Source organism: Corvus cornix, chromosome 12 (genome assembly GCF_000738735.6).
Source record: "Corvus cornix cornix isolate S_Up_H32 chromosome 12, ASM73873v5, whole genome shotgun sequence".
NCBI lineage: Eukaryota > Metazoa > Chordata > Aves > Passeriformes > Corvidae > Corvus > Corvus cornix.
In genome coordinates this window covers 1,604,799-1,626,827 of record NC_046342.1, presented here as the reverse complement: position 1 = coordinate 1,626,827, position 22,029 = coordinate 1,604,799, and the positions used below count along the sequence as shown (strand labels likewise).

The 22,029-nt window shown below is 43.5% G+C and overlaps 1 protein-coding gene across 1 annotated transcript in view; it reads right to left on the bottom strand.

Annotated features, from left to right (window-relative positions):
* The window catches only part of EFCC1 (EF-hand and coiled-coil domain containing 1), a 41,834-nt gene that overhangs the window by 18,677 nt on the left and 1,128 nt on the right, over positions 1-22,029 (bottom strand). The window contains 1 exon segment of the mRNA XM_039559055.1: positions 20,744-21,150. Coding sequence (XP_039414989.1) covers positions 20,744-21,150 — 407 coding nt within the window.

The following is a 22,029-nucleotide window of genomic DNA, read 5'->3' as shown; positions in this document are numbered from 1 at the left end:
CCAGGAGACCAAATACAGTATTCCAAGGCACTCTAAGCTAAAATGGTTAAGCAACTTGACTGTGGGAATAAGCACACAATAAATTACATTTAAGAAGTGCAGATTGGGCACACAGCAGGCCAGCAAAGACAGACTAAAAATGCAATCCTGCTCATATCAGCATTAGCTGGACAGTGTGGCCAATATTAGTGAAATATTGCTCAGATCTTGATGGTTTGTCCATTTTTTAAATGTTTTTGTATTGGAAATGATATGGCTTTTCTAATTTTTAATGAATAATAACCAGTATTTTTAAGCAGTGCGTTAGTCTTCAATCACTTTTAGTCAGCAAGGTTTCTCATAAGCAGCAAGTGAGGGAATACAGCTTGGGAAAATCCCTGAAACTTGAAGTTTTGCCATGCTAACCGTGATGTGCTTCAGTGAACAAGGCCTGGGAGGGAGAGAGAGATGTATTGTTGAAATTGGATACCAAAAGTGCACAACTTCTGGACCCAAGGACATTTTGCAGAAAGCAGAAGATAAAGGAGCTAACAAAGACTCGGGATAGGTGTGTTGGAAGGTCCCTAGCTGGGAAAAAGATAATAAAAAGATGGAAAAATACAGACTAATTAAAATACCAATAAAATAATTCAATAACCAGTAGAGGATAGGATAATAATGGTGACGTAGCAGCATCAGCTGCTGTGTGTGTCAGCACAAGGGACTCGTGACCAAACCCCTTTGACACCAGAGGGTATCACTGGGATAAAACCAAGATCAGCCATGGTCCCTGTGAGAGGAGCCAAACGTTCCTGAGCAGTGTCATTCACCCAGCACCGAGCCCGTTCTGGAAGGGGTTGCACAGTGACCCCTCCGAGCCACCCAGGGCGAGGTGTGATCCTGGTAATTAGCACAAGGTAAATGAAACCCTGACAGGAGCCCTTGCAAACAACTCCAAGTGGTAATAGGACTTCAGCAGGACAAAGCAGCAGGTAGATTTTATTAAAATAACTCTCATTTCTCCCCCCTTCCCCACACTCACCTCTGCTCTTTTCAGCTGCATTTTAACTGAACAAGCAAGAAAACCCTGATTGAGCAAGTAGGTGCTGCCCTGGAAATTGCATATAGATGATTTAACAGGGGGATGAAAAATTGGAACAAAAGCACCTTCCACCCTTTAACACTGCCCGAGGCGCAGTTTCTCTTTGAAAGGCTTGGCCATGGAGCAGAACTGCAGTACTTGGGGAGGAAATATCACCCAGCTTCTGTCAGAAACCAGAAACAGACACTAAATTATGTCGGATTTTGTTAAATGAGCTTTCTGCTTTTGTTTTGGATTTTCTACCTCCACGGTGTAGAATCTTCGTGTCCAAAGCACATCAGAATGACCTTAAAGGTAATTAAGAGATGCAAAACCCAGTTCTGAGAGTGATTCTGTTTCGGCAGCCGTATATTTAAGGGATGACAGAACGCACCAACAGTGGGGGATTAAAAAGGAACCTTCTGTAGGTGAGATCTTTAATCCTACATGGCTCAGTGCTCCTGTTTTACCCCCTGAGCACTGGCTGGGGTTACGTGGCCATCACAGGCTGGGAATCACAGAGCTAATAAATGAGAGAGGTGGACATAGTTGCTAGGAAGATTGCTCATGGGGAAGGTGGGTAAGCAGGATTCCTGTTTTCCCAGTCAATATTATTTTAACAAAAGGCTTTGGCTCTTTGCTTCTCCCTCTATCGCTCTTTTTTTTTTTTTTTTTTTTAAAGCCAATGCTTAATTGCAGTTTTTCCCTCATTACTGGAGCCTCCACATGCAGCATCCCAGCTGTGTGTGAAGGGGTGCAGCTTTTTTGGGGGGACACATCGTGCTCCCCATCACAGGCAGCCCCTGCCCTCCCCAGGAGCCCCACAGGGGGCAAAGACCCTTCCTCTGGACACTCTCACAGGTATTTAGAAACAGATACTTCCTCTTGTTTTCAGAGAGCTTCCTCAATAGATTTCCACAGGAAAAGAGGGAAATCTGTATGAAAAACAGGAAGCAGTTCTCAGAAGCTTTCTGTAACCAGCACTAGGAGGAAGACTTAAAATAAGTGTGGTTGTTTGAAGCAGTAGGTGATACCAGTTGTGTCATCTTATGTAAAAACAGTGATTAAATTTAACATCATAGGGCTGCAGGAGAATTAAAAACCTCAGGTGTTTATAAAATATATTTGGTTTTTCATTGTAGTTGACAGTAGGTGACCAATACTGAAACTTATGTAACCAGGTTTTTACACCATATTTTCTATTTTCACTTTACTGCCCTGGGCAACACTTTGGAAAACTTCCCAGCTGTCTCAGTCTTGGATGGGATCCCAAACTTTCTAATGCTGATCCCATTCCTCTTGGCCCCAATATAAGACTTAATCTTTTCCCTTGGCTTTTTGACGTTCTATAATGCAGTCTCAAATCCTGAGATTTATGCCTTAAAAGGGAAGACAGGTCAAGATAAAACCTGACAAAATCTGAGACGCAGAAATATTTGTTAATTAAAACCTTCCAGAGGTTTTGCACTGATCCTTTCTGATCCATCTTCAAACTCCCACAAAGTTCCAAATATTATGGAGTTGTTCTGGATTTTACTGTGGGCACTGAAAAGGGAGGGGGAATTTGTAACTCTCCACCTTAAAAGCAGGTACAGTCACACTAGGAAAATGTTCCAGTTCATATCTGCTGCACTGGGAAGCTTCTTAGGCTGTGGAGTGTTAGGTAGGTGACACAGGCCCATCAAAAGTGGGGATACAGCATCTGGAATGACAATTTTGGGGGAGAAGCTTTTAAATTTGTAAATCCTTCAAACGAAATTTGATGTTACTTTTACTGTCACTTTCTACATTTCATAAAGCCAAACATCAGAAAGAAGAAGATGGATTTGGCCTTTACAGTATGTTGTTTGCACTTGAGAACTTAGGGATAATATATTCTGTGCTTATTTCTATAATACAGAAGATGGTAAAAAATGAAAGCAGAGGATGTGTCTGAGTTCCACTGCTAGGCTTTAGTAATTAGACACATTGTGTTTCCAGAGATATATGAAATAAAAGTTCAAAATCCTCACAATGCAAAAGCATCTGAAACGAAATCTCTTTTATCCACTCTACTCAGCTGGCAATGCTGCTGGTTTGATTTTTAAAGCCATACCAGCAGCAGCCCAGAATTTCATGGAAACACTTCATATTTTACTTTTTGAAGTCTCCATCAGAGCGAGTGCAGAAGGCTTTGGAGATCTGAGCGAGTCCCTTTGAGGTGAGAGCACAAACAGGAGTGATGTGCTGCAGAGTTCTGGGCTCCTTTCAGCTCAGCCCCACAAGAAAGCCTGATGGGTTTGGTTTGCTGCTCCAGCTAAAACTGTTGGAAGCATTGGTGTTTGTCAAGAGACTGTTTCATCTGAGACTGAAAAAACAGCAGCAGGGCTTTGGAGTGAATGTAGGTATTTCTTGGTTTTGTTTTCTTTAGATACTTTAAACAACTAAATGGGGAAAAAAAATCAATACAGTCTGTGCAAAGTGCAATGTTGTTGCAGTGTTAAGCCTGAGATTTATCAGCAGAGCCCCCTTCTCCCTCCAAACCATCATTTATGGTCCTTTCAAATGCTCCTGATTGTTGTGAGTCCAAGGAATCAGTGCAGTCTTTTGCTGCAGGAATGTTTGCTGCCCTGTGATGTGCCAGGGGTTCAGTAACTGAGTGAGGCCCTAACAGTGCCCTGAGAGAGCATTTTCACACCCTGCAGTGATCAGCCTGGCATGAACAGCTAAAGGTAGCACTTAACATGCTCTGCCTGCCTTTTGGATTGTAAATTCCTCGGAACAGGGCAGGAGTACATTAAACATCATCTATCTGGAGGGTCATTAAGAAAAGCTGCTGGCAGTAAACTGAGCCAGCTGTAGGTTTATGTCCTCCAAGGATTAATGACAGCACCCCACGAGCATGCACGAGTCTGCTTTGCATTAGCAAAGGCTCATTGAGCTGCATTGATCCTGCCCAGAACTGAGGGAGTCAGACTAAATACTGCTTACTTTCAGGGCTCTCATCCTACCAGGAACAGAAGAGACCTTAGTTTCAGATGTGAGGGCCACTGTTAATGCTGGTTTGAGAAGTGACGGGCTCCAGATGTGACGAAGGGTCAAAGCCAGCAAAAAAACCCCAACTGCTGCATAAATTTGATTTTCTAGGGGAAGCATTTGTTTAAAATGCCAGATCGTCCCAGATCTCCAGTTAAAACCCAAACACATCATTGGGAACAGAAAGAAAGGATATTCCACGTGCAGATCTGTTTCAGACGACTTTTCAACCACGTCATGCCCCAGTGCCTCAGGCAGCCTCCAGGTGTGAGCAGCAGAGATGGCAGAGAGCACCTTGTGATGAGAGTGCTGGCACCTGCTGCAAGAATTGTCCTTCAAACACACAGAGTCATGGGAATTTAGCCCCTTGGTCCATAGCAGTGTAGGAGACACAATGTCCAAGTTCCCAATATCCCCTAAACCCACTGTTCACTTCAGCCCCTAGAAAGGCCATGCAGGATCAAAGGTTACCCCAGAGTGTATCAGCGATGTTTGGGATGGTTCCCTGAGTCTGCCCTTCCTCGGTAACCCAGCAGAGCCATCACATCTCAAATTCTGGGGTCTGTTACTTCTGCAAGAACTCTATTTGTTCCCAAAACCAGGCCAGAGAGTCCACAGTGCTGGTGCTGCTCTCGTTGACTTCTCATGTCACTACATTATTGCAGAAGAAAATGTAGAAACATCTCAACATCCACGAGATGCCAGCCTGAAAGATATTTACTGTGCAATCATTACAAGGGATTCAGTGCCTGCAACTCTCCTCAGGTTTTAGATTTTGCCTGTTTAGTTTTAAATAATAATTACAGTGATTGTATTGCCTCTGGCAGGTGCATCTTTCATGGAGCCTTTGGGTTTCCTCACTTCCCGGGGCTGATGGAGATGTGAGACCTCCTTGCTCTTCTACTGCCCGAGGGCTGCCGGTGCCAGCAGCACCTGGGGGTGATTGGCACCTCTCCAAACTATCCCTGATGTTCCCCAAGAGATTCTCTATAAAAGCTGCTGAAATCACAGTAAAATCATTTCGAGGCAACACATTTGCCTTCTCTTCTACAAGATGTATAAAACCCAAACCAAACCTTACAATCCTCCAGTGCAGACCCCAGGCTGCCTTCAGACCCATCTCAGCTTGTGCAGGGGGTCATTTCCTGAGCAGTCACTCTGGAATTCACATTTAGGTTGCTTTAATTAAATTCTTTTTCATTCCCTGTGGGTCTGTGCCCACTTGGGAAGTGCTCTAAGGATTGATTTTAGCGTCATACATAAAACCTACCAAAAACACACATAAGCCTTAGTGGAGCAGCACGTGCAGTTATGTATTTGTACTTATTTGCCAGCGTAGCATCAGTAACAATGGGAACAAGTTCCTTCAGTTAAAAGCTCAAAACAGCCCACAAAGGAAAATTTCTCCTGTCCCCTGGTGGGGATTAGATCTGCAACTTTGAAATCTGATAGAATGTGGTTTATTTTTAAAAATTGCATTTCCTGAAGAGGAAAACTACGATGCCAAGTTTACAAACCTGATGAGTTCTTCTTGTAGAATAGTTTGGTTTGAAGGGACAGACAGCCATCGACTAGTCCAAGTGTAACTCTTCTAAATCAGTGATTGCTTTTTAAGTTGTCTGTATTTGATATTCATGATGGAGTTCTCCAGACTTCATAGCACACAGCCTTCCCCAAGACATGCATTGATGTGAAGAGATTTTAAATGAGATTTTTCTGAATAATCTAACCAGATAATTTCATCATGCTCCTTTATCATACAGACATTTATCTAGGACTAAAATATTCAGGCTACAGCCTGTGTTTTATATCTTTGGTTCCGGCAAGGACACTGTAACCTCTGTAAAAATAGATTTCTGAAATCACAAACTTGAATGTCAGGTTCAAAATATTCCCAAGTCCCCGGCCAGGGTTGGACAGCACAAAGTAAGATGACCCATTACACAAAGCTCCTTTCTCATTTTGCCTTGTAAAGCATCGTGGTTGTTCTGGTGACATGGGTGGTTACAATGACTGAAATAAGTCTGACAGTACAGTTTGAGTGGTTGCAGAATATGTACCAATAAAAGGCACTGCTGTGGCAGCAGTGGCACTGCTGCAATTCCAGCTCCTTGTGCTCCCAAGCAGTGCTGGTGGGGGAAGGTTGGAATGAGTGCTCTGCTCCTGTTGAAGTGGATGATGCTGAGTGTGCTCTGTGGTCAGTAACTCCTTTGGTGTCATCTGCTTAAGCTCTGTGTTTTACAGCACAGCTCTCCTGTCTGGTTCTTCCGCACTTGTGGAGTCAGGCTATTCTTATATCCTTGGAGGGGTTTTAAAGGAAAAGAGGATTCCCCATTAATACTTCATTCCTTTTTTCAATGAGATATAATGTTGTATTTTTACCTCAGGACTACCTGGACTAGAAATGAGAAAAATCCCTCCTTCCAGGGTTATTCAACACCATTTTCTCTCCCTGACAGTCCCAATAGGGTGTGAGAAACCAAGTTAAACTTGCCTTTATGTGCAGAGAGAGGAGACGCACTTGGCTATGCCTCACACCTGGTGAATGATATCACACAGATTACTGAGCAGAATCTTTAATATTGGATATTTATGCACATATCAAGCAGCTTGGAGTGAAGTGAGCAAACGTGCACAGAGAAATACCAGTGCTGTCTGTGCCAGCCAGCTGCAAACAGCATGAGGCCCAAATGAATGGAAATATTAAAGCACATATTCTATTTCTGATAAACACACAGTGTTCTGAAAATGCTCTGCTTGCCCCCAGATCTGTCTGTGTCGAGAACCTCTGGGCCAACACTCTTACAAATGATCTTTTTCAATTATGTGGGGAAATATTTGCTGTGCCAGCATGTCAGAAACACTAAGCCTAGCTTTTCAGATTAAATTTTGCTGTAGGCACGAAGGGCTGAAAAGGCTCCCTGCAGTATTGGTGTGGCTGTCTCTCACACAAAGGCTGACATCTCCATTGAATGGCCTCTGCTGGTTCCCAGCCCAGCAGGGAGCTCCTGGGCTCTGAATGGAAATTAAATAAGTGATTGGAGACTGGACAATAGGCATCTGCCAGGACACGGCCAGAAAGGGAAAGCCTGACCTAAAGGCAGGGACTTGTGCAGGGTTTTGTCACACCAGATTTGGGCTGGACTCTTCAGCCACCTAATCCTGTATCCTACTCTTTATGTCCCACAAGGAGAAGCCTGTGAGGGGTGTGCAAGAAATCCTGTGAGAGGTTGCTGTGAGGGGAAGTTTGGGCTCAAGCTGAGAGTCAGAGGTTTCCCCAAATTTGAGCTAATATTTACCACTGTAGCTCAGAAATTCTCCTTACCAGAGGAACAGTTAATCCATTTTAAATCCTGCTAATCTGCAGGTATCAGTGGTATTTGTACATCTGAATGAGAGGGAGTTGTTTCAAAAGAATTGAACAGCATCTCTAAGCTTGTAGGTCATCTTCAAGGTGATTGTAGGAGCAGTAACTGATGTGGGAAATAGCTGCCTTCTTCTGGGGTCATTAAAATAGCTTTTCAGAAGGGGAAATTGATGTGAAGGGACAACACCCAAAGCTGAGGTCTGAAGTGAGTCAGGGCTCAGCTCAGAGCAGGGGTCCTCTGAGATTACAGGTGTGAGGTGAGCCTGATTCTCAGAGCTGTGACCTTGGATTCCTGCAGATGAAGCCAAGGTGATGTTAGACACTCAAACTCTTATTTGTCATTTTATGTATTTTAAAGGCTCAAAGGCAATACCTGTAGATCCATTTCCCCTGCTCTTCATGTGTCTGGTGCATCGTTAGTCCTCCCCTGGCCTTTTACTGCAGTATTGCAGTAATTTCCATGGTGACTCAGGTGGAGATGTCATCTTTCTATTTAATACCTGCTAAGTGGGTTTTTTAATTGATATTTTAGTTGCTTGTTTAATCTGTGTGACCTTTCCTCAAGCTCAGCATGGTGCTGGAAGGTGCTCCAAGCTAGTGGGACCCACTGGGTGAGAGTCACTTTGGTTTCTGTGTGCTTTGAACCTGCCTCCTGCTTTCATGCCCTGGCTCACAGTTCCTGTGCTGAGAGACTGAACAGTTCTTCCCTATTCATCTTCTGGATGAAAATTTTACAGACCCATTTCACACCTCTCCTCAGCTCTCTCTCTTCCACATCTGCAAGTGGCTAAAATCATTTCCACGCCTTTTTTTTTTCACACTTCTTGCCTTTTCTAGGCCTCTTCCAGTTTAATTGGTTTAGGTGAAAGGATCATGAATTTCTTTGTTCTGATACAGGTGTTCTGTGAAGGTGCATAATTATTTTCTTTGTATTGTTCTCTATTCCCTTTGTAATACCTTTGAATATTTTATTTGCTTTGCTCCCTGCAACTTAATAACTGAACAGACACATTTCCTAGAGTTATAAAGCTCAAAGATATAATTCTTCAGCAGTTGTAATAAGCTCTGAGTTTATCACTGTATCTGTTGCACTGAAGCTGAAAGTGTTGTTTGGGGTTGGTTTTGGTATTTTTGCCCCCCAAATGAATCTGATTTCATTTATGTGGTACCTGCCACCATCCCATCACTCAGTGTCCTAAGATCATTCTGCAGTTCTTCACAGCTGATCCTGGTTTTTCACATCTTGACTAATTGAGCAATTTAAAAATCTTTATTTCCAGTATTATTTCACCTAAAAATAAAATTGTAATCACAATATTGTAGTCTTCCTTACCATGTGATATAAAGCAGATTTCTCCAGCTAAAATACAGCCCAAACAAAACATGTTTCCAGACTACCAGTCATGGTTGAAATTAGGGTAAAGTCAAAGTTCCATACCCAGCTCACCCTCGACGGCAATTCTGATCCGAAACCAAGCTTTGTGATTCAGATGCACTTTTAGTGGAGACATGAATCAATTTACCGAGCTGGAACTTCACTGAGTTTAGCTCCAGAGATTAGTTCAGACTCACCTCTGAACGATGGTCTCTTCTGCAGTGTTTAATGAGAGAGAAACAATCTGATATGTCCTGGGGTTTAACATCAGACAGGGTACAGCTTTTTAAGCACAAACTAATCTTTTAAAGTATAAAACCTGTAATTCATTTACAATGCATTTCACCCACTAAGTACATTACCAGTGTGTGCAGTATGCATTTGTTTGATCGAGGAGGAAGGGGAAGCCCTTTAAATTTAAGGATGCACAATTTAAGCTTTTTTACACCTGTTTTGTAGCACTCGCCTCTGACCTGGCACTTTTTTGTTATTATATTCTGGGCCAGATCACGGGTTTACAGTTTCACTTATAAAGTAATGGAAAAAATAAAGCATTTTTGTAAAGCTTGGCAAGGCAGCATGTGTTCCCAGGGTCCTGGGAGGACTTTTCTCACTGAAGAGTCGCTTCATTCTAAGCTTGGTTAAGAGGCAAACCAAAATTCAAAAGCATTGGTTTGCTTAACTTCACCAAAAATAATAAACCCCTGGAGTGAACTCGGGTCTCTGCATGTTGAGCTGACGGACGGTTCATAAACCTGCCTTTAAAAACACTGCCGTTCCTGATTTTCCTTCTGTACCTCAGCAGCTCTCCCAGCTCGCATTCACCTTGCCCATTGTGAGCTGTTACAACACAGGACCCGGTTAAACTTCGCCATCCCTGTGCCAGCATTTAAACTTTGCTTTGAGCCTTTCTGCAGCTGCCCGAGGAGATTGGGGTGCCCAGGACAAGGACACGCCGTGCTGCTGCTGCTGCTGCTGGCCCGGAGCGCAGGCGGCATCCGCACCTGGCTGCTCGTGTTCTCCACGCAGGAGCCTCCCCGGCAGGATCGGGGCTGGAAGCAGGAGGGGTTGTGTGTGCAGCAGCACACACAGGGGAGGGAAGCCGAGCTGAGCTGTGCCTGCCCGGCCCCGTCCCGTCCCCGCGCCCCGCCTTTGCCCTGCGCAGCTCCAGCGCTCGCCCGCACGCTTTGGTTTGAGCTCCCGTTCCCCGGGTCAGAAAAAGGCTGGCGAGGCAGGAAGGGTGAAAGAAGGTGATGCTTTGACAGCTCCTTTTTCATGGTAACGAGCAGAACCGCTCCTTCTCCCCCCTCTGCTCTCCACGGCCTTTTCTTTCTTTAGAGAAGGGAAGAATTCAGCTCAGCCTTCCAGGCACTGACCAGATAAGCGGGAGGGCTCGGGGTGTCTTTGTGGGCTCTGCCCGTGGAGTCATTGCTTTGTTTAGGGGTTATTTGCTGTTTGTTTCCTGCATATGATGACAGGTAAATGTGGAGGAATAGAATTAAAGGTTTGGCTTGAGCACATGAGACAGCAAACCGTCAATTACTTCCCGGTGATTGCTGCTCCGTGCGTCATGTTCGCTCAGGAAACACAGATCCATCAATTTAGCTGGTCCATGGGAACCTGCCACAGGAAAGCTCCCTCTGCTTGGAAGGGGAAGAAATAATTGCTGCCCTTCTAGCATTAATAATTTTCTGTTCTAAAAACAACATCATTTTGATATAGAGGTAATTTGGATTATAAGCAAGGTGCACCCTACCTAGGAGAAAATACTTGTTTGATGCAAGACATTGCTGCTTGCAGAAGCAGGGCCTTAACTGGTAAGGCTGGAGAACTGCAATTTAAACATAAATTACTTTTAATACTTCAAAACAAGTGCCAAGCCTTAGGGACTGACAGTTCCTCAAATTTCTAAACAGTACAGGTCTAAACTCTCAGGATGTTAGATCCTTAATGATGGGTTTTTGATGTGAAATCAAAGCTTAGATCATTCATATCCCACATAGTATTTACTTTAAAAGCTTTATACTTATTTAATTTTCAAGTTTCCTATGTTTAAATGCATTTGAAGCATCCTTTGGAAACTGTAAATCATGATGAACAAAGATCCCCAAACCAAAGAGAGCAAAGCAGGCAGGGAACAAGGGGAGAGGGAGGAAAGCAGCAAGTGTGAGATTGACAGCACAGGAACAAACCTGGTGTATAATTCTGCTGCAGAGAGATTAATCACAGCTTTTCTGAGAGATACCAATCCCTGCCTGCACTGAAAGGTCTATTGTTCAAAGTCAGTGCATTTACCCAAGAATATCCTGCCAGTGGTGGGAATATTTCACAGCTGGAAGACTTCTGAAAAACCTGTCACATCCCAGCCAGGGCTCCGGCAGCAGAGACACAGTTTTACTGACAAAATAAACTAAGAACGTTCTTTTTCTTGATTTTCTTATTCTTTTCTTCTCTGCTGACAGAGACAGCATTGGAAATTAAGCAGAGCCAAGCCATGTACATTCATTAATGGAAACACAGACCTTTCACACTAAGGACCAGCTTCTCTCCTAACTTTTGCTTATAACAGTTTGAATATTTTCCTTTTTTTTTTTGTTTGGTTGAATTAGAAATCTGAGCAAAAAATAATTTGCAACTAAGGAAACTGCCTCTTCAATACGAAAGCCAAGTGAAGTATTTAATTTTATTTCCTTTTTGTATCTTAAAGTGGTGGTTTGAGATTTGATTTATTAATGTCATTCAGTAGTGACAGGGGGGGCTCATGGGTGACAACAGAGTGATGCCCCACAAAACTCAGGTGTACCCTTGCTGGAAATGCCACCCTTGCCTGTTTGCCACCCTTCCAAGCACAGAAATGGGTAGCAAAACCTCCTCTTCTGCAATTTTCACAAGCATTGGCTTTGCTCTAATTGCTCCTATTTCTGCCTCGTGTAATTTTGTGCCAAGCAGTGCCCCTTAGACCTACCAGCTCCAGGAGAGTGAAAATACTGTACTCAGAGTTTGGCTTAAACCTGACAGTGCTGTGCTTCAAACTTGGCTGCCCTCACCCTGGGCAGCCCCAGATACTTTTCTGTTGTGCGATCTCATGCCAAGGACGTGTGATGGGGTCAAGTACAGAGAGCAAAAGCAGAGCAGATGTGCAGTGAGTCCCAGATATTTCAGTGTTATGATTAATGGGACACCATGAACCCTCCCTGAAACACTCTGCTGTGAGCAGAGGCTCTGCACAAAACAAAGCACAGGGCCTGATTTTTATTCTGGAGATTTATTGAAAGGTTTGGGGTCTTTCCTCTGAAATCTGACTCCCAACACTCGGCACCTCTGTTCTTGAAAGGGATGATGTGTGGCCTGATGGCAATTAGCACTCCAAGCTCAGGCAGCCTTCAGAGAATATTTTTCTCCTCAAACAAGGAGGGACTGCAACCCACAGTCAATCACAGCCTCCACACCTTATTTTTCAAGTGGTTTAAGAACAATGCTGTGGAGGCTGAAATTCTTTGTTCCACAGAAGTAACTTCCTAATGATGCCTCGTTGCTCAAAGCTTACAGTTGGCATTTATTGGAAGATTTCTTTTTTAATAAAGTACATTCCTATGTGGAATGCTGAGCAGAACACAGGCAGATGCTGGGATACAGATACCTGCAATAATGGTTAAGCTTCAGACCATGCTTTATGTTTTCAATCTCTGAAGTTGAGCTGCAGCTTTGTGATCCCTTAAGGCCACACATACCTATTCATTTTTATCAGAATTTGCCAAATTTTCAGATGGGTGTTATGAAAAGCTACAAATATGTATACAAATTCCTTTTTTTTTTTTTTCAAAGGTGAGGAATGGTCTCTGAACTAAAGCCAGTCTCTTGATGCATTTTACAACTTTCAGGTTGCTTGACTTGATAGGTTTCACATCTGGAACTGTGAAAATACCATAGAATTAGAGTGTGGTTTGGGTTGGAAGGACCTTAAAGTTAATCTTTAGATGGTCTTAAAGTTCCCCTGCCACAGGGGAGGTGGAACTGGGTATCCCTGGATATCTCTTTTCTGTAATAAAGAACTGAAGCAGATACATTGACCAGCTCCTCCTCCCACCCTCCTTCCCCCCACAGCCTCAGTCTGTTTTGAATTTCCAGTTTGGGATTACCTCAGGACACAAATTTGTAAGACCAGATCCATGTAATCCAAGCTTTACTTATAGTGCAGGACATCCTTTTCTAGCTTTCTTCTCTGGTTTGAGGACATCACTTTCCTTGGGATGTGACTGCAGTTTCCCTTAGTTTTTTCAGGGGCTGCAGTTCAGAATAACTGAGGTTCAGATTCCCAGGCAAATCCAGAGAATCGTGCTGAGTATCACAAAAAGGACACCCCCAGCCAGGCATGAGACAGGCAAATATCAGTGAGGATTTTAATCATGCTGCTAATCAGGCAGATGAGACACTGATAAAGTTGAAAGGACGCCCAGGAGAATGAAGGGAAGGGAACAGCACAGCAAACATGGGCAGAGATTCAGCAGCAGTCCCAAACAGAACAAATATTTGCAGGGCTGCTGAGTAACTGTCTCGTGTCACTGGAAGTACAGGAGTTGCCTGTACTGTATTTCCTCCCGTCAGTGACATTTATCAGCTCAGCCCCAGCCTCCTCAGAGCCCAGGCAGGTTTAGAGGCTGGGTGCCTCAGCCCTGGCAGTGTCCTGAGGAACACGAGGGTATTTACAATCTTTCCATCTTGGCTGGGCTGTCCTGAGGATGGGGTTTAAGAACTCAGCTTGTGGGTCTGCAAGTTCCCAGGGAAGCCATGGAGTTAATTAATTTACTTTGCAGGTATTTTCCCAGGTTTCCAGGTAACTCTGTTACTGTAACACAGAGGAGCTTTTTGAGAGTTGAAGTGAAGGATGAAGTGGAATGGTTGCATGTGCATCTATCACCTCTTTCTCGGGGTGGACGACTCTGTTAACACCTGGTTGAAGCACGATGCTGAAGGAGAACACCTCACTTTCAAATCAAATGACAAGTTTGAGTGGACAGGTCCTTCATGATTCCACGCTTTTTTTCCTGCACATCAATTTAAAGGGTGTTTTGTTGAATTTTGGGTTTGGTTTGGGTTTTTTTAAGCATAACATCTACAAGTTTCCCTCAAACATTTCTAGGGTGACTTCACTCATCTTGTTACATCATTGTCTGTTTTGGGATGTTTTCAAGAGATAAAGCCTCCTCCCCTGCAGATCACTAATCCTTCTGTATTCTGAGATCAGGCTATTTTAGCAAAACAAATTAGTTTAATCTCTTTGAAAATCTGGGTTTTCAGCATCTATATTACAAATTACCTTGTCTGTTTTGTATTCTGAAGGAAAGTGAGATAGGAGCAAAGAGTAATTAATCCCTTCTTACTGCTTTAGTAGAATTTCTCCTCTCCTCCTTTTCATGAAGTAATTTTCAAGTTTTATGAAGAAAATAATGCATAAAATCTCTTCCCTTTTATTCCTTCAGCAGAATAAAAAGCTTAAAAGAACGGAGAATCCTCTGCTTGTGCCTAAGTGTAGGTGATCAGCACTGTTAGATTTTCAAAGTAACTCATGTGAATTGACACAAAAATAACATACACTAAACCCACCCGAGATATGGGTGGTTTATTTGTTTTAATTTCATCTCTGGAGGGGCTCAGTGGAGTAATGAAGTACTTCATACAAAATTTGTGTGCAAGTGCCTGACTGAAGCACTTGTCAGTACCCTGGTCCTCTCAGGATCTTGCCCCTGGTAGTTTTAATTCAGATTTTTGCCAGTCTTAGACATACAGGGAGTATAGAAGCCCCAAGTTCCAGCCACAGGTTACACTTTGAGGTTATATATTATTAATTTGTCTGATAAAACTGAGCTGAAGAAAAGGTGAATTTCAAAAATCCTGCTGGCTCTTCAAAGCATCTGTTAGGGGAGGTTTGGCCAACTGGCACGGGGCAGCCAGGTCCTGTCAGGGGCAAGCTGTGCCCATTGGGCACAAGGTGCCTGGGATGCAAGGGCCACACAGCCAGTGCTGGATAGGGACAGGTGCTGCAGCCCAGAAAGCCAGAGGGGTGTAGCTGAGGGCTGGTATGATCCAGGACCACGTCTGGTGCTGGTTCTTGCAGTAACCACAAACCAGTGGCTCTGGAATGGGAGCTCTGCTGTCTGAGGGTCACAGCCTCTGATGGGGACTCCAGTCTTTGGGTTTGAAAGGGGTAGGGGAGGAATTTTTTTCTTTAAAGTTATGTTTGTGTATGAAATCAGTCTTTCTGCTTGGGGGTCATAAGATAAGCCAGGTAATAAGATTGTGCAGTAAGAGAGTCTAGTACTGGGAAAGTCAGAGCAGGCGGATGAAGGAGGGAGGTGCACAGCTGTCATCAAGCTGCTGCCTGAATTTCCAGGCACTAATTCAGGGAAGAAAAGCTGCAGAAACCCTGACTGCACATCCTCTTGGGAAAAAACCCGAATCCCTCTGGTGTAGGAGGGGTTAGCATGATTCAAATCGTGCACAGGAGGGCGGAGGAGGCAGCTGTGAAAGGCAGCTGCTCTCTGGGTATGGGAGGACAGAACCGACTCCTCAGCCTTGGGCTGTGGCTTTGTCAGTGCTGCAGCAGGGCTTGCAGGGCACTCTCATCCTCCATCCCCAGGAGGGGATGTGCTGGGGGCTGCTGAGGGACAGCTCCAGCAGGGCCAGCAAACAGAGCAGGACGGGGCTGTCCCTGTGTGTGGCACTGCCATGGTGCTCCCGCTGCTCCACTCCCTGCACAGCAAACACGGGCAGCCAGATGAAAGGGGGATTTAGTGAGAAGCCAGGGAAAGCCTCCCAAGAATAAACACTGTGTAAGTAAAAGCCCAGGAAAAAGGCCAGGGAAGTGGCTACACTTCCATTGTCAAAGCACACAGGTTCCTTGGGGATAAATGAACTTGCAATTATGTGAACGGATTTGAAGGTTTTGCTGTTATCATGGGAAGTTTTGAAAGACTCTTGTGTTTGAAATAAAAGTAGCTCTTCCACAGAAAGAGGTGCTATACATTTTCTACAATGCCAAATTAATGTATTTAAATTGCTCTGTACAGTTCTCTCTACCATAAATAACAATACCCTCCACTATCCCTTCTTGTGAAATCAAAATGCTCCTTTAAAGTGTTCCCAATGAGAGTAATCTGATTTGCTTGCTTAGCTTACGGTTCTTCTATGGCTAAAGACCCACAAGTAGTTTAAACTTCATATGATGGGAATATATTCACCTGCTACTGCTAACTTCTTCAAAAACATGAGGCTCTGTGGTTTTTGGCAGAGTTCTTTGTAATAAAAAACTTCTCACACTCCTTAGCAGAAAACAGTATCAGCTACAGCAAAGTTAGAAAATAAAATGTGATGACATCAGTTCATCCAGAAGAATCTGAGTGCTTTTGCAGATGAGCCTCTGCAATTAATATTTCATTTCACTCTCTGTGAGCTCAGTTCCCTGAGTGCCCTCATTCCTACTGATTGACATCAGTCCCTGCTCCCTGTCTTTACCACCTGCAGGTCTGTCCAGCCTTCGGTGTGGTCCAGCACACACACACCCACAGCTCCCACTCAAATTTTGTGCCATCTGGAACAAATTGCCAAGATGTCCCTCACCTCACAACAGCAGGGAGCTGGTATTGATGACAGTAGTCAAGCAGAAATTGTCCAGATTTTCTTTATTGTCTAATTTTTAAAGTAGAAGAACAGTTCTAGGGTGCCTAAATATAAAACATTACCATTCTGACTGGAAATAACCTACTACAGACACCTTCTTTTGTGCATTAGTGTTTCCTTCCTAGGGCTTTTTATTCTTCACTTAATGGAGCTGATCCTGTACTCGTTTGGAGTATTTCAATATTTCCCTCCTGTTCTTGGATTATTGATTTGGACCTGTTTGGTCCATCTTGTTGTATTTTACAGAGTGAATGATAACCTGAGGAATTATTGAAAAGATCAGGGCACTGTCTCCTGAAAGAGAAGAAAAACTGAACTGCTTCCAGTATAGGATAACCTAAAGCATAACTTCTTAGACAAACTGACACTGATGAAATAAATAAATGGAGAAAATGATGCTAGAGGCCTCAATCTTCATATTTACAGGAGAATACGAGGGGCTGAAACAAGCCTCTCTGCATTCCATGCCAGAAGGATTCCTACTCATTAACACATATACATGCTGATGGATAATTAAGTAATTTGGGAGACAGACCATGCATATGGGAAGCATTTTTGGTATTTTATGACCCCCTTCACTGACCTATGTAATTACTGTGCTGCTGATTAATGCAGCAACATAAACCCTCTGTGAACATTCTCTATTACGAAGTTTATTTCGATTCTAGATGACCTTTCTTTTTATTTGTTACACTGGGATCAAAAAAAAAAAAATCATTGTTAAATTGTTCTGTTCCCTCCAGTGCTAAGAGAAAAAGAATATTATTAAGTAATCAATTTCTAAGCCACCTCCAGTGTAGTACAGAAAACAGAGCCAACTTATATTTGGCAAGAACAATTCATGTCAAACCAATCTAATCTCCTTTTCTGACAGGGCAAATGGGTCAATGGATAAAAAGAAGCAGTAGATGTGACATTTTTACTGTAGTAACATTTTAATGTGTGGTATTTTTACAAACAATACTTAGAAATCATAGGACGATATTAGAATACATGGATGGTGTCACCTTGTGCTGGAGCAAAACTTAGTGGGGGAAAAAAAGGGAGTTTAGGGAATAGTGGTTAATGATTTGTCCTCTGGGAATAACTCCCTGGGCAGCACTGCAGAAAAATGGGACTTGCTCGACTTCCTAAAACTCTCCTGTAATCAGGCACTGGGAATGAGACACTTTTTATATAATACCAGTGATAAAGACATAATTTCTTGTGATGTCTTTTTCCTCTGAACTCAAGCTTTTCAGTAAGGAATTTATTGAAATTTACCTTTAAAGTTCAGCTGACTCACTAACTTGACAGGGATTAAAAAATAAAAGCTGAAAGATAGTCCAGATGTCTCATGGGGAGGAAAGGGGACAGAAACCTGACCCACTCATTAGAGCAGGAAGATTGGGATGTGCACCTGAAGACAAGAACTATGAACTGTTTGGTCAACTAGGCTGGGTTAGGAACCTAACGGTGTGACAGGAACATTTCAAACCCTGGCACAGGAACCTGTGCACTCAGAAGAATTTCATGTGTAAGTCATACAGATTCACAGGAATATGAATCTGGAAGATGAAATCAGGAACAGGTGATCATAATTACACACTCCAATTTAGGACAACATTTAATCACTTGCAGGTACTTAAGCACTTTCCTGAATAAATGCAAACTGTGTTGTTTCCTGCATTAGGGATTATAACTTAAGGTCATGGTTGTAATTCCAGATCTAAATGAGAGCAAGCAGGTATCAGATGGAGATCTAGAAGAGGGATTTAGATGCTGAAAGAGCTTTTAAAGTCTGAACCTAAAAGAAGAACTCATTTCCTTTATAAATATGAAACTATAAACAGGAGCAGTGTGTAAAGCTCATAGATCAGACTCACTCTTGAAGATGATCCTCTCTGGAAGAAATTTGACTTCAGCTGGAGGAAACCTGGGGCTCATCAAGCCACTTAAGGTGAATTCTTGGGAGACATATCTGCAGTTGTTAATGCCTTTTGCAGAACACCCAAATCCCCCCTTTCTCTCCACCACTACCTTGCAGCACTAGCTCTTGCCAAACCCAGATCCTGCTCACAAACTCTGTGTGGCACCTGGCAAGGGAGAAAACTGCTCACTGGAGTAGTGACTGAAACACAGACTGCCTTGAACTAACAGGACAAGTGACACCCTTGCCAAGTGACAGTCAGAACCCGCTGGGGTCCCAGCTGTCCCTCCCTCTCCACACCTCAGCCAACCCATCTCTTCCCCTCACCAAGCACTCCCAGCACCTCACCCGAGCTACAGCCATGGATGTGGACTCCTGCACATCAGGAGAAGGTGAATTTCCCTGAGCAGGAGGAGTTTGTGCTGCCTTAGCACCAGTGTGAGCAAGCAAAGGGAGGGACAAGCTGGGACAGCCCAGGCTGTGTGGGGCAGAGCCAGCCATGCTGCTGCTGAACCCTTTCCCCACCCTAACACACAGCTCTGCACTGCTGATTCACTATTTTCTGCCAGTTTGGGCACCTTGGTGCCACCCCGGGGAATGTGTGGAATGATGGCATTCCATATGCTGTGGAATATGACCACAGGCATGCAAGTCACAGTTACCATTATGCATCTCTAAGTTAAACTGTTTACACCAAGAGCTGTTTTACGTGGATGGCGAGTGGGAGGTGCTTTATGGCCAACAGGGAATCTCAAAGCCAGTGGGGCTAAAAAAGGGGTGTAGTTCCCAAATGGTCAGTTCAGCACCATTCCTGAGCTTGACAGTCACTTTAAATTAGCATGCAATTTAAAAATAAGTATTACACATGAAGGTTATCTCACAAGGAACATGTAATTTACATTTTGAACTCACACTCTTTGTTTTGATGTAACCCATAAAGTTGCTGCTCTGCGAGGCCAGTGGACATTCCTTACTGCCTTTAACTCATTCACCTCTACCTGTTTCCAGGTGATCTTTTTTATCCTTCATCATATTTTGGAAAAGCAATTCCACAGGACAAGAGCTCATAGTAAATCTCTGGTGCTCGTGCCAAGGAGGACATGATAGACCTGACCAGTTGTGGGATCCCTTTTAGCACCAGGAGTTGTATCATTCATCCAGAGACCCCTGACAGTCATCTCGAACATTACGTGCCCTCACGGTGCTTTTTAAATCCTATAGATGTTTAAATAAATGCTTTTATCTTCTTTGATCTTCTGCAACCATGCAAGTATTAACATACACAATGCTCACAGAAAGACACTGGATAAAATGGTTATTTTTAGAATTTCCTCACTTCATAAAACAGTACAATAGCTATGATGCCACAAATAACTCACTATGAATTCTTCTTATAAGCAAACAGAGGAAGTGTAAGTTTAGGAAGAGACAAGGAGTTCTGAAGAGGCAATTTATTAAAATACTAGATTTAGTAGTGTAAGTAAAAATATATCTATAAATACTGGTTTTGCTTTGGGTCAGTGAGAATATAAACTAGATTTTATCCCACAGGTCAGTCTTAAACTTGGGCAGAAATGCCTAACACTTAATAACCATCTATGAGTCCAAGTTTCATTTGAGATAAAAAGCAACAAAGGCAGTGAACTATTAAATTCATGACCAACTTTCTGGCTTCTGGAAAGATTTGTTTATGCTGTTACAAAAGCAGGGTTTAGTTGAGTAATGTATTCTTTGTTTGAGAATCCCGCTATATTATTTTGTGGGTTTAGGAACACTTCAGCTTCTCTCTTTTCAGTATTACCTATTCTGCCAGTGAGGAAGCAATGAAGTCACAGCAGAGTTTAAAACCACTGGCCAGAAGTTGTCCTTGTGTGCTTTTCCCCAGTTCCTAGGACATGCTGAAGAGCTTTTTAAGAAATGGAGTGTCAGCCATCTGATTGCAGCTGGCTTGGGATGGGACCTAATGACCAGGAAATGCAGTGAAAAAAATAAGTGTGTTGGAAATGGTTTCTGAAGGACCGTCAGGAATTTGTTTTGGGGCTTTCTGGAAGCATTGCCACGTTGAGTTCTGTTGCTGTGTGTTTGAGGAGTAACTTCAGCTCTCTGTAGATCACCACCCTTACTTGGCCTACCTTCCACTGAATGCTCCCAGTTCTCTTAGGGATAGGGATCCATAAGAGGAAACCCAATAAAATGGACAAGCAGCTTCTAATTTCCCTCTGGCTAGATTTTACAAGATGTATTTGGAGACGTTTAATAAGCCACAACCAGAGATTCTCAAACTGACTTGTGTCCCAACACTGTGACTTTATAGGCGCTTTTTGATGGACTCCAACCTACCTGTAGTGCTGCAGTTGTGATTCCAGCTGCTGAATGTATATTTGCAGATGTGGCACCTCGTTAGCTTTCTCTTCCAGCTCCTTCACTTTGCCAAGACTGTTGAGGACGGCGTGTCTGGCCTCTTCCACCTTCCTCCTCATCTCCGCCTGCTCCCTCTTCAGGTTACGGTTGCAGTCTTCCAGACTGACCAGAGCTTCCTGAGAGCTCTTCAGCTCCCTCTCCAGCTCCTGATTGAACTTGATTGCTTCTTCAATCTGCCCATCCCTGGAGCTCCGGATGAGCTCCATTTCCTTCAGGACACTTTGGAGGCACTTGGTCTGGGAGTGGTTCTGTGTTAGTGGTCTCTTACTCCCTATGAAACAGGTTCCCTCCTCTTTATGGCTAGCATGGCTCTTCCGCAGTCCCACCTGTAATGACCAGGAGCAGAAAGCAGGGAGAAATTGATGGGTTTTAAAGCAACTGACATTTTAATAAAGACTGAAAATGGCTGGATTGTGCTTTGTTGGGGATTCTTTTAATCACATACAGTTGATCAGCAGCTAAAGCTACTTGACCTTTGCCAAACACAGAGACAAGGAAAAAAATCTCTGGAAAGTAGTTTTTAATACCTAGCTATACATTTAGTTTTCAAACTACTCGCTATTATGTTATTGCACAAGTTTCTGTATAGCTTTAATGTCATTACTATGGTCTGCACTCAGAAGTCAAGTAGTGTGCTGAAAAAGATATTTCCCATGAAGTTGTGTTCAGAAGAAGAGAGCAGGGAGCAGCTGGGGGGTGTTCTGGAGCTCTCCTCTTTGTCCTTTTGATTCTTCCTGGGGCCTCAGACTCATGACTTCACGTTTGCTTCAGATTTCCTTTCCCTTTTCAGATGAAAATGGTAAAAGTGGCTTTGACCTGCCATGATGGACGTTGTGAAGAGGAGCAGCCAGCTAACACAAGTGGCAGTGTTACACACGGAGCAGTTCTGTGAGTCCTGTGTTAGTATCAAATCAGACCTGATCAGACCTGCCAGAACAACTGGTCCATGCTGCCCTTCACTGCTCTGCCTGTTCCACACTATTTCATGCCAGAGTAATTTAACTGCTTTAAATGTGTATGTGTTTCACTCGAGCCAGTACAGCAGAACCAGCAGAAACCAGCCCCAGAATTAATGGGGCTCTGCAGAGAAGCCCAAGACTGTTCATCAGCCTGCTCACAGAACTGGCTCCCACTCTGAAATCTTGTGACCATGCTCGGAAGAAAATGTACTTCTAAAGTTTCTGAGGCACTTATGACTGAGGCAC